The sequence below is a fragment of the Hemiscyllium ocellatum genome, chromosome 34, assembly GCF_020745735.1.
Source record: "Hemiscyllium ocellatum isolate sHemOce1 chromosome 34, sHemOce1.pat.X.cur, whole genome shotgun sequence".
NCBI classification, from domain to species: domain Eukaryota; kingdom Metazoa; phylum Chordata; class Chondrichthyes; order Orectolobiformes; family Hemiscylliidae; genus Hemiscyllium; species Hemiscyllium ocellatum.
In genome coordinates, this window is record NC_083434.1 from 35,989,081 (window position 1) to 36,002,399 (window position 13,319).

General features: G+C 41.8%; 1 protein-coding gene across 2 annotated transcripts in view; it reads right to left on the reverse strand.

The window, feature by feature from the left end:
* Positions 1-8,548: 8,548 nt before the first annotated feature.
* LOC132832360 (coagulation factor XIII A chain-like) overlaps positions 8,549-13,319 on the reverse strand; it is a 111,058-nt gene continuing 106,287 nt past the window's right edge. For both annotated transcript variants that reach the window (XM_060850311.1, XM_060850310.1), the window contains exon 16: positions 8,549-12,032. In XM_060850311.1, the coding sequence (XP_060706294.1) occupies positions 11,894-12,032 (139 nt within the window). In that variant the 3' untranslated portion in view covers positions 8,549-11,893. The remainder of the gene's footprint in view (positions 12,033-13,319) is intronic.

Below are 13,319 nucleotides of genomic sequence, written 5' to 3' on the forward strand. Positions count from 1 at the left end.
AGTAAACAATAAAGGTCAACCCTTGTGTTTACATTGAATTTTTGGAATAGAAATTGGTCTATGCTGGTGTTTATGCACCACATTCTTGACCCCCTTCCCTTAACCTGTCCAAAATAACCTTTGCTCCCTTTCTCCTTCGTGTGCATATCCTTCCCATTCAATGCGCCCCTGCTGTTTGCCTAAATGGCTCATTGTGACTGTTAAATACCACATTCTACCATCTACTTAGGTGAAGATGTTTCTGCTGCAATCTTCTGTTGGGAGCTATTGATGACTGCCTTATGTTAATTTTCTCCATTTCTAAAAATCACACAACACCAGGTTATAGTCCAACAGGTTTAATTGGAAGCACACTAGCTTTCGGAGCGACGCTCCTTCATCAGTTGATAGTGGAGGGCTCGATTGTAACACAGAATTTATAGCAAAAATTTGCAGTGTGATGTAACTGAAATTATACATTGAAAAATTGGTTGTCTGTTAAGCCTTTCATCTGTTACAATACAGTGATAGTTTCACTTCTTTCATGTGCAAACCACAAAACTTTTTTAAAAGTTGCATTCTCGGGTTAGCTGTTAACAATGGTGATAGCTAGACAATATGTTGAAGGTGTTAGCCCCCTGTGTTCTCTGTCTATGACCTGATGTTTAGATTGATTCTAATCTAAAAAGTGAGAGAACAGAGTTTTACATAAATTCATGCAGTTTTTGAGCTGAGTTCTACATGAATACATGCAGCTTTTGAGCAAAGTGCAATGTAACTCTGCAAGTACAAATTCACCCCACAAAATATATGTGTGCATGTGGGTCTATGTCTGTGTGTGTGTGTGTGTGTCTGTTTGTCTGGGGTGGGGGGTTGTGAGTGTGAGAAAGTGTGTGTGTATGCGTGTCTGTGTGTACCTGTGTCTGTGTGTATGTGAGAGTGTGTATGTAGTGCAATGGTGATCAACTGTAATGTGACATGAACCCACACACACCCTTATAGACACACACACTCCCACACTCACACCCCCCACCCCAGACAGACACACACACACACACACAGACAAAAACCCAGATGCACACATATATTGTGTGGAGTGAATTTGTACTTGCAGAGTTACATTGTACTTTGCTCAAAAACTACATACATTCATGTAGAACTCAGCTCAAAAACTGCATGAATTTATGTAAAACTCTGTTCTCTCACTTTTTAGATTAGAATCAATCTAAACATCAGGTCATAGGCAGAGAACACAGGGGGCTAACACCTTCAACATATTGTTTAGCTATCACCATTGTTAACAGCTAACCCAAGAATGCAACTTTTAAAAAAAGGTTTTGTGATTTACACATGAAAGAAGTGAAACTATCACTGTATTCTAACAGATGAAAAGCTTAACAGACAATCAATTTTTCAATGTATAATTACAGTTACATCACACTGCAAATTTTTGCTATAAATTCTGTGTTACGATCGAGACCTCCACTATCATCTGATGAAGGGGCATTGCTCTGAAAGCTAGTGTGCTTCCAATTAAACCTGTTGGACTATAACCTGGTGTTGTGTGATTTTTAACTGTATACACCCCAGTCCAACACCGGCATCTCCAAATCATTCTCCATTTCTGGTCTAGTAGGAACATGGTCTCTGCATCTACTCTGTCAAACCCTTTCATGAACTTAAGAGTCTCTCTTGGATGACCCTAAAAATAGTCAGTCGTGACGTTCTTTTGTCAAATCTGTGTTGATTAATGATTAAACTCCATACACCCGTGTAAGAATTTCAACTTCTTAGACTAACATCACTCAAGCAGGAAAGTTAAGGGTGAACATTTGAATGAACAAGTTAGTGTTGTTGTCATATGTAGATAAATGAGTACAGTGAAAAGTTTACAATTCACCACGTATGGTGTCATCTTAGGTACAAAGTACCGAGACACAGCTTCCTCAGTACAGGTTCTTCAGGGAAAAAAATTTAGGAAAATAAAGAAATAAAAAGTCCAGCTTTACAGATGGTAGAAATAAACGAGAAGATAGAGAAATAAAAAGTTCAAAATGACAGTCCTTCTAACCTAGCCCATGCTGGTACCTAGTCTCCAATCCGTTCTGGCCCATGACTCCAGACCATGCGGGCCGGGAGATTCGAGGGGTGCACCTATATGCTTTTGGCCTGGGGCTCTCTGCCCTTTTGCATAACACAGATGGGTGATCCTTGTGGAGGCCTGAGCTGCTGCATTCGGACAGGGTATGCTGTTTATTTCCAAGCCTAGCAGCAGTCAGGGGAAATCGGCAGGTTGCTCTGTCTTGGCTATGTCTGTCTGAGATGCAGTGTGGTGGTGCTGTCCATGATGGCAACATGAGTTAGGCAGACCTGCAGGACGGTAGTGTTGCCATGGTCATCTCACTGGACTTGTAATTCTGAACCCCTGGCTAACAAGCTGAGGATATGGGTTTGAATCCCACATGACAGATGGTGAAATATTAATTCAATTTAAAAAAACTGTAACAAGTTAGCCTGATGGAGGCATAAAAACCCCATTTTGATTGTCATAAAAGCCCCATTTGGTTCCCTAATGTCCTTTAGAAAACAAAATCTACCCTATGTTCCTGTCATTCTCCCACCAGACCCAGCTGCCAGCCTACCCATCCACGCCCCTGCTGGTGGCACCAGCAGAAAGTTCTTTCCCCAGTTCTGAGGAAAGGCCATTGATCCATTAACTCCATTTACCTCCACAGATGCTGTCTGACCTGCTGCACATTTCTATTTGTTTTCAGCAGTGAGAGGTGGTGCAGAAAACCATGACTGGAATTAAAAAGCAGGAACTGTATGGTTGGCAGCTCAAAGATGATCAATCACATCATGTAGGAGAGATTCGGGAATTCCCACTCACAGTCTGGCCAATCTCACTGGAATAACCTTCCTGGAATTCAGACATCATAATCAACATGCCTGACATTTAATCCAATGAAACCTACTTTGGTGCCTATGGGTCTCAGGTGTATTCCTAAGGCTAGGGCACTGTGCATCAGGAGCACTAATCCATGTACTGTACCTTTAAGAGAGTGAAGGACCTCTAGAGGCACACAGAGTGCTGGAGAATTTTCAACGTAACATGTGGTCCAGCAGATAGAGTAGCTGGTTGCCTCAATACAAAAACAAATTCAAATTCAGCCAATCAGATTAAATTATACCCCAAAAATACAAAACTCAAATCAAGTTTGAATTAAGTATATTGACAATATTAAAAACCAATGACACAATCTGATGTTCTGGGGGTATAAGACTGGGAAAAATTGAACAGTTGGGAGGAGAACTGCCAGAAGATCACCAGACATAGGCTGCTAGTCAGAACTCTCTGAGAAGTACCTGTCTAGAGGAAGAGTTTGCATGAAAAACATTGACACCGACCTGTAGGAGGAAGATACCAAGAGAAGATTCGATGCTGGCTGGTTATGAAATTTGAATTTTTCTGTAAATCTTAATCAGGGTTTTATCGGACTAGTATTATAGAAGGGAAAGTAAAAGATTGGTTAGAGGAAGGAGTTGTAAATAATTGTTAGTTAATTATTCTCTGTTATACCTTAAGAAATAAAGTTATTAATTTTTACTTTAAATAGTTCTTGGCCCCTCCTGAACTTTCACAGATTATAGCACGGTTAAATCATTTCTGTGTTGCAGGTTTAAATTTGTGGGTGGGGGGTGGGCGGGGGCGGTGCTTACTGTGTCTCGTAACACACACACATCCAGACAAACTCAAGAATTCCGAATTTACATAAGGACTGTCATAGGTCTTCCCGAGTGCAATATTGGAAACATGGAAACAGAGAAAATCGGAGTTGGAGTAGGCCATTCAGCCCTTCAAGCCTGCTCCACCATTCAATATGATCATGGCTGACCATCCAACTCAGTCCTCTCTTCTTGTTTTCACTCCATACCTTTTGATTCCTTTAGACCCATGTGTTATATCCAACTCCTTCCTGAAATGATACAATATTTTGGCCTCAACTGCTTTCTGTGGGAGTGAATTCCACACGCTCACTGCTCTCTGGGTGATGTAGAGGAGCCGGTGTTGGACTGGGGTGGACAAAGCTACAAATCACACAACACCAGGTTATATCCAACAGGTTTATTTGGAAGCACTGGTTGTGGAGCATAGACCATAAGACACAGAATTTACAGCAAACGATTACAATGTCTTGCAACTGATACAATATATTGAGGAACCTTGGATTGCTGTTAAGTCTTTCATCTTTTAGAATGGGTTGCAGGTTTTGGTTCATTAATATATTAATCCCAGAACTTCTTTTAAGTCTCTCTCTGGGTGAAGTCACTTCACCTCATCTCAGTCTGAAATGGCATACCCTGTAACCTTAGACTGTGACCCTCCCCCGGTTCTGGACTCCTCAGTCATTGGGATAACATCCTGTCTATGCTTACCCTGTCCAGTCCTGTGAGATATGCATACTTTGATGGAAAGTACTGTGCTTTGTATGAAATTAAAACAATAAAACTTTAACTGTGCCGACATCATTCTGAATCGCAAGAGTGAAGTTGGAAAGGTGAAGCTCAATGACCTGTTGTGTGACTGTCTCATCTTCAAAGTGGGCACTTACCTCCTTGGAATACAGCACGGCTGTTAAAAACCTGTAATAAAACTAAATGTGACCTTGGTGTGCATGTGGATATGACTTTCACTTGGTCAGAAATTCTCATCTAAAAATACCCTGACTCCCTGTGCTCCAGGCTGACCTAGATTCTGACGATCGGCGTGAATTCCCATTTTACAGCCTGATACTCCATCTCCAGCAAATGGAAATACTGCATAAAGTTTAGAATGTTGTTTTAAAGAGATGTCCAGTTAGTAAGACAAATTGCTAGAAATTATATGATTTTTGCAAGTAAGTGATGGTGTAACTCCCACGATATTGCTCACAAGGATATAATTTTCTCCAAGAAGGATTGCAAATCACCAGTGGGCAGTAGAATCTAGCCAGCTGCAAAACTGAGGAAATACATCTCAGTTCACTGCTCATTAAGTAATGTACCATTAGTTGCTGATACACCAAGGATTTATATCTATGTAGTTACTTAATTGAAAGTTAGTTGCAGAGTGTTTAATATTAAATGATTTACAAAATGTGTATTCCTCACCTGATACACTGTATATATTGCTGAAGGTGAGTTCCTAAAGAGTTCAAGAAACTCTCAATTTATCCTATCCATTGCCTTTTCTTTACAGAACCTTGCAGTACCTATGCCTTAAAATCTGTCTCGTCAATACAGGGATGATAATCTGCTTTATAATACCTTATCTTTAAACTCTAGAAACTAATAGTTGGCAACTAAAACATAAATTGCTGGAAAAGCTCAGCAGGTCTGGCAACACCTGTGGAGAGAAATCATTGTTAATGCTTCAGGTCAAAATGCTAATGTTAAGATGAGATTCCCCTACAGTGTGGAAACAGGCCTTTTTGGCCCAACTAGTCCACACCAACCCTCCGTAGAGTAACCCACCTAGACCCATTCCCTCTGACTAATGCACCTAACTCCACTGGCAATTTAGCATGGCCAATTCACCTGATCTGCACATCTTTGAACTGTGGGAGGAAACCGGAGCAAACCCACGCAGACACAGGGAGAATGTGCAAACTCCACACAATCACCCGAGGCTGCAATTGAACCCGGGTTCCTGGTGCTGTGAGGAGTCAGTGCTAACCACTGAGCCACTGTGCTGCCCTCTGGTTTCTCTCCACGTAAGTTGCCAGACCTGCTGAGCTTTCTCAGCAATTTCTGTTTTTGTTTCTGATTTACAGCATCCATAGTTCTTTCTGTTTTTATTTAGTTGGGTTTTAGAAACATTTTTCTAAGCCCCATTCAACAAGGGCAAGGAAACAAAATCTCACAGCACGCAGCTCATGCCTTGATATATTCTTCACTCGACATTCTATGCTGAAAAGAGATCTCATTTGAAACTCTATATTGACCCTATTCCGAAGAGAGTTTAAAGTACTTTAATGATATGGAATATAAACCCTTTATAGATGTGCATTGTGCAGGCATATATTCAGCATTCCAGAGGACTAAGTTCTGACAGCCAAATTCATTGCAAATTAAAGAGTTTTACTGCACATAAACTAGTGACAGATTTAAAGGCAACACAGCCGGACTGTTGATGTGCAAAGAATAAAAAGCTAGGTAGCTCGAGATTATGTTAAATATTGAATCAAAATGGAACACTGCTGGGTTCTTAAATTGCTCACTCACAATAGAAAGCCAATGTTTGCTTTTTTTTCCCCTTCCCATTTGAACAGTAGATTAAAGCAACATTGTAATATCATAGCCTGGTAATGACAGTTTGTATCTCCCTGCTAAGGCTCAACACATTCAGATCACATTTGTCTGCCACCTTGTTATTTTACTGAGGTTAGGTTTCTTTGGGATAATGGTGACAAATGCCAAGAATTTGCCCCTGGATTCTCAGAGGCAGCCGCTGCAAAGTTGTGATGGACGTTACTTTGTGATGCCTAGGAAGTAGGGGATACCGCAACCACTTGGGAAAGGTCAGGCTGGGTTTATGGCCATCAAGCAGCTGACAAGCTGGTGTTGAAGCTCCCTTTAAGGGACAAGATCCCACTCCCTTCAAGGGACAAGATCCCACTCCCTTCCAAGAGCTGTTGGCTGGTAGGCAGACTGGTAGGTCTTCAGTCCCAGCAGAAACTCCAGGAGCAGCGGTCAGGGAGGAGATAGCCGTGACTTCCCCCCTCCCCCCTTCATAATGAGGCAAGAGTGGGTCAATGGGCCTAGTTATACAGGCTGCAACAAGTGGGAGTGGCATTGCTATGACGCTGACCATTTCCTCCTGAGTCCGCTCCACCAATCACAATGCTTCCTATTAGGAGGCTCCTGCACTGTCCCACCCAATGAGTCCACAGGGAGACTGCCAGGTGACTTCAGGCAGGTTCTCAAGAGGCAGAGGGGCCCACCCTCGAATAGGTATGATGTCAGCGGTGGTGGGTAAGATGCCCTTAATTGGCCATTTCAGTGTCTTTTGAGCTGGATGACAGTCACAGTTCTCTGCTCTTTCTTCACAAAGCTGCAACTTTCAACTTTCTCAGTACATAAAATTAGTGCTGGATTTGTTCTCATTGCCCTTCTAGGCAGTAAGATCCAGATCCTAACAATAAATTGCATAAGAACTATTAACAACCCCCTCTGTCTCTTGCATTAGGTCTCTGCCCTCTTGCTTCTTCTCTGCCTCTGTCAAAAGTATTTTAAAAAGCCTATTTTCCAACACCTTTCAGTTGTGAAGCAGTCACCTGACCTTGAAATGTTAACTCTATGTTTCTCTCTCCACAGATGCTGCCAGACCCATTGAGTTTCTTCAGCATTCTCTGTGTTTGTCACATAAAAATCTTGCTTGTGGTTCTTCTGCAAATTATTGTGTCGTTAAGCCCTCTGTTTATCAAGTCAATCCTAACTATTCACTCTTTCAAAAGACTCAAAGTAAGAGATACTGAAAAGAGAGAGAGAGAGAGAGACGTTTATGAAACAACTACTAAACTGTACAAGTGGATTATTTTGGGAGTTACACAGATACCAATAATTCAAGATGGCTCACCCCATCTGCTCAAATGAAATTAAAAGTCGACAGGTAAAAAGTGCTGGTCTTGCCAACAATGTTTTCATTCCTTGGACAGTTAAAAACACTCCTTGAATTAATGCATTCTCTTGCATTATTTTAGTAGTCTGAATCTAGCTATTAGCTGCATTTATTTAAGTTACATAGTGGTTTCTCTCCACATTACCAGCAGCTCCTTAAATTTAAAACAGAACAAACGAAAGCAGTATAAAACCAAATGGACAAATGAGAGGAAGTCTCATTACCTTACCCTCTTCTGATGAACCTGTGCTGTATTCTGTCATACCATTGTTTTTCTTTTGCTTTGAAGAACAGTTGCTCTCTTTATTACCTCTCCTTGGTTAATCGAGGAGACTTGTGATCTGCACCAAATTTGGAGAGGCAATGGCCGAGTGATATTATCACTGGACTGTTAATCCAGAGACCCAGGGGGCATTCTGGGGACCAGAGTTTGAATCCTGCCATGGCAGATGGTCAAATTTGGATTCAATAAAAATCTGGAATTAAGAATCTCCAGATGACCATGAATCCATTGTTGATTATTGGAAAAGCCCAACTGGTTCACGAATGTCTTTTAGGGAAGTAAATCTGACATCCTTACCTGGTCTGGCCCAAATGTGACTCCAGACCCACAGCAACTGCCCTTTGGGTAACTAGAGATGGGCAGTAAATGCTGGCCTGGCCAGTGATGCCCTCATCCCGTGAATGAAAACGTTTGCTCTCAAGAGTTCCAAGGGTCATTCTGAGTTGTGCCCCTCTCTTCCTTATAAACGGAGAGACAATGGATTCTAGTTCTGCATCTGCATGGCACTGCATTGTTCCATATCGTTTTGTGAGAAACTATAGTAATCTATTAACATACTGCAGTAAACGAGAAGCAAATCAATTCAACTTTCGTCTCTTAATCACACAAAGACGACATAAACTAAATTACAGAAAAGTTAATTTTATTAGCAATCAGCTTGGAATATTGATAGTGCACATTATAAGCACGTGTGTGATACAAAAGAAATCAAGAGTAAAGCTCCTCATAACAGAATTCATGGCACATTATGATGTTACAATGACATACATCAAGGTGAAGTTAACCCACTGGAAATGCCCTTCAGGATCCCTCAATCAGTGTTCCTAAGAGGTGGAGCTGCTGACAGTTTGTATTCCTGAAGAGGTGAAAGTGAGGATTGCAGATGCTGGAGAGTCAAAGTCTAAAAGCGTGGTGTTGGAAAAGCACAGCAGGACACGCAGCATCAGGACTGATGATGAGCTTATGCCTGAAACGTTGGTCTCCTGCTCCTCGGCTATTGTGCCTTTCCAGCGTCACACTTTTCCACTCTATATTCCTGAAGACCTGCTTCCTCTGCAATGTGTTATTTGTGACCTCCTTGAAAAAAGACTTTGCGGTAAATTTTTATGCAGCTCTGCTGTGCAGGCCGCACTGTCGACTGACATATTGACTTCCAATCCAGATTCCACTTAAATGGATTAAAAACGGAGCCTCCAAATATAAATACGAATGTAGCAGAGTAACACAATTCTGACTGACGTGGTGGCTCAGTGGTGATCACTCACAGCAGCAGGGACCCAAGATTGATTCTAGCCTCTGGTGACTGTCTGTGTGGAGTTTGCACATTCTTCCCATATCTGCGTAGGTTTCCTAAGATGTGCAGGTTAGGTGAATTGGCCATGCTAACTTGCCCATAGTGTTCAGGGATGTGTAGATTTGGTGCATACGTTTGGGGTAAATGTAGAGTAATAAGGGAATGGGTCTGGGTGGGATACTCTTCAGAGGGTCAGCATGGATTTGTTGGGCCGAACGAAGTGTTTCCAGACTGTAGGGATTATATGATATTCCTCTTTCCTATGCTCTTAAAGCCGACTTCTATTTGTTTCCCTAATGTCTATGTGACTCAGTGTCAAATTTTGTTTCAGAAATGCTTCAATCAAGTGGCTTAGTATATTTAGCATAGCAAATGCTGCTTTAAAAATCAGCTTGTTATCACTGGATAAGTTATTGGTAGTAACTGGATAGAAACCTTTCAATCTTGGAATGCCACTAATGTGGATCAATGTTCTTGCAGTATCAGATGAAACCCAGGATCGGGGGAGGCTATTAAATCCCTTGATTCTGTTCTGCCATTCTTAGTCATGATTGATCATGAACTTCGATGTCATTTTCCCATGCTATCCCCATATTCCTTGACATCATTAGCTGATCCTGCCTTGAAGATACTCAATGTCCCAACTTCCACAGGGCTCCACAGGAAGTAGAGAATTCCAAGCCTTTTGCATCCGCTCATGGAGATGCAAATGTAATGCCATCTTCCCTCTTACATTAGCTTGTCACACTACTTCACAGAATATGGAAGCAGGCCATTCAGCCCATCACATCCACACTGACCTTCTGATGAGCATCCTATCCTGACCCACCCGATTCCTGTAACCTTGTATTTCCCATGGCTAGCCCACCTAACCTACACATCCATGGACACTATGGGCAATTTAGCACGGCCAATCCCCCTAACTTGCAAGTTGGACTACGGGAGGAAACCAGAGCATCCTGAGGAAATCCACACAGAAATGAATGGAACTTGTAAACTCCACATAGACAGTCGCCAGAGGTTGGAATCGAATCCAGGTCCCTGGCACTGAAGCATATTGGCATATTTTGTTGTGATGTTTATAACAGCGTTGCTCCTGACATTCAGGTAGGAGACTCAGAACATTCAGTCTTCTCCAGGGTGAATCACATCTTCTATTCTGAGTGATATGTGGCTGACAGTCTCTCAAACCAGATTTTTGGATTAGTGTATTGCTAAACGGTGGTAGGGTTAGACTTGGAGGGCTAGGGGATAGCAGTACTCTCATACTATGATAACATGAAACTCTGTCAGCCTGAGTATTGCAATGGCCCTCAACTGCAAAGGAGATAGGTCCAACAAGTCATTGCAAGTACCCCTGAGTGGTACTGCCTTTTGCAACATGGCCTTTGTTCTGGGACACTTATAAGCCCAGGCATGTGTAACCACAATCTCTAAAGTGTCAGTTGCCAGGGTATGGAGTCAACAAGTGTGGAGGGAGGACAGGATGAATCTCTTAACCATGTGTAGGATGCTCTGTGCAGGGAGAGAATGAGGCAATTTCCTGGTAAAGAACAAGTACAGACATATTCCATACAAAACTGTCAAAGTTTCGGAGGCCCCCGCTGTACAACTTCTCTCGTCTTTGATAAACTTTGATTCTGGTCCTATATTGATGCAGATACGTGACATAAACGTAAAACTACTCGCTCATACATTTTTATCTATTTCTTACTGGCTACAAAAGTATGTAAAGCAATATGGAAATATCCAATATTGTGCTTTTCACTGCAGTTAAAGAAAAGCAAAGTTTGTAATGGCAATTAGCACTTACATTAAGAAAAAAAAGCATGATCTGAATACTTTTGAAAGTAAAAAGGGAGCAGATCGCTGCTTGGAGACAGCCAAAAGGTGTAAGATTCTGTAGCTTCCAGGTACACACTGCAGCTTCCCAAGTCCCCATGCCACCACTCTCCCATTCCCTGTCAGATTGTCAACCTGTCAACCACCCTCAACTGCAGAGGAAAGAAGTCAATGCAAATAATTGCTTGGGGGTGGGAACGAGAGATGGAGAAGATTGCGTCCAAATGTGATTCCCCTTGAGGGTGAACAGCTCGCTGGTAAACACCAGACGGGCTGATGCATGAAAAACATCAACTTGGGTGAAAAATATACTCTCTGGCACTTGTGCATCCCATACTCAGAATGGATCCAGAGAGGACACAGGAAAATAGTTGAGAAAGTAACTGAATGCAAACATCCCTTTCTTTCAGATACCCAATAAAGTTACAAGATGCAGGGCTATATCTGCATGTACCTTTTGATCTAAGCTTTCTGTGACACATTATGTATAGCCATAGGTGAAAAGAAGTAACGCCCTATTGATATAATCCCTGTTCTGGTTTATATATATCCAGTACACAATAACATAAGCACCACAGAGTTTGAAAAATGTTAGAGCACGGTTGGATAAAATGTAACAAGGATAAATTCTTAAGTGCTGTCATCAATTTGATATTGGCTAAAGTGAATAAAAATTGATACAGAAAGCACTGGAAACAAGCTCAAAAACAGAAGATGAATACGTTAGAATTCCCTTTTAAATTTTTCAATTAATACACACTCCAGATTACATCTTCAGAAAACTCCCTTTAAGGCACATTAGAAGAAGATTCTTTGTTTGCTCCATTTATATTTCCTATGTAACATTTAGTTCTAATTCTCCGATGACCTGCTTCAATACACCGCTGTCCAGGCTCGCTATCACTTTGCGCTGACCCCGTTTCTTGGGCACAAACACTTCCTTTGTTGTTAAGGTGGCATTGTCTTGGAGGATACTGCAAACAGAAAATGTTATTTGTGTTACAAACTTGTTCAAATTTGATGTTGAAGCTTACCTCATCAGGATAGAATCTCAAGAATGCCAAATTTTCTTTGACTATTTATGTGCGCCAAACAACCCCAGTACCCAGTGGCCAACCACTTTAACTCCACCTCCCACTCCGCCAAGGTCATGCAAGCCCTGGGCTTCCTCTGCCGCCAAATCCAAGCCACCCGCCAATGGAGGAAGAATGCCTCATCTTCCGCCTTGGGACCCTTCAAACACACAGCATGAACATCAACTTCACTAGTTTCCAAATCTCTCCTACCCCCCCACCTCCCAGATTCAACCCTCTAACTCAGCACCGTCCTCTTGAACTGTCTTGCCTGTCCATCCACCTTCCCACTTGTCTCCATCCTCCGCTCCGAACTATCACTATCACCCCCCACCTGCATCTACCTATCACCTTCACAGCTACCTTCCCCCCACCCCCGCCCTCCTATTTATCTCTCAGCCCCCTTTCCCCCCTGACATTCCTGTTGAAGGGCTTATGCCTGAAATGACAACTCTCCTGCTCCTCGAATATTGCCTAGTTTACTTATACTTGTTATAAACTGCACAAATTCACGCACAGCCATCAGTCTGCTGTAAACTGAAGGAGCACGTCTGTGCATTGTGTCTTTTCCAACTTTTGGGATAGCCATTGCCTACTGTAAACCAACAGCAATGCTTTAATCAGGAATTGACTTGCTTGAACTGAATTTAAAATCAAATTTGGCCATTAACCGTTCAATGGTATTAACTATTTATCAACCAGAGTCCAAATTCCCACTGATTGGGACATTTTTAAATGCAGTACAAATGATTGTTTTGTTTGAGATTTGGTATTCTTGCGATTTTGTCCTGATGAATGTTAGATGGAAAATTTCAAGAAAGCATGTTTCTTTTCTGTCAGTCATGTTCAAATTCTATGCAACAACCAAACATTTATGTTTAAGAATAATCCCCGGGCTACATTTAGGTTTGAACAACAATGTCATAACTTGACTTTCAGCATTTTGTGTTTCATACCACTCCTTCTGTGTTAGCTTGTCACTTAAATTATTCACACTGACTTTCTTTGCCCTTAAGTCAGTCATTATCCCTTAACCAAGAGAGTAACCAGTTCCCAGTGAAAATCTATCACTGAGAAGTTAGTTAAGCGCTGACTGATATAATTCAGCTGAACACAATGCTACAGATACTGGATGTCAGAAATAAAAACAAAATCAGAGAAACAGAATAAGTGGACAGGATTCGCCAG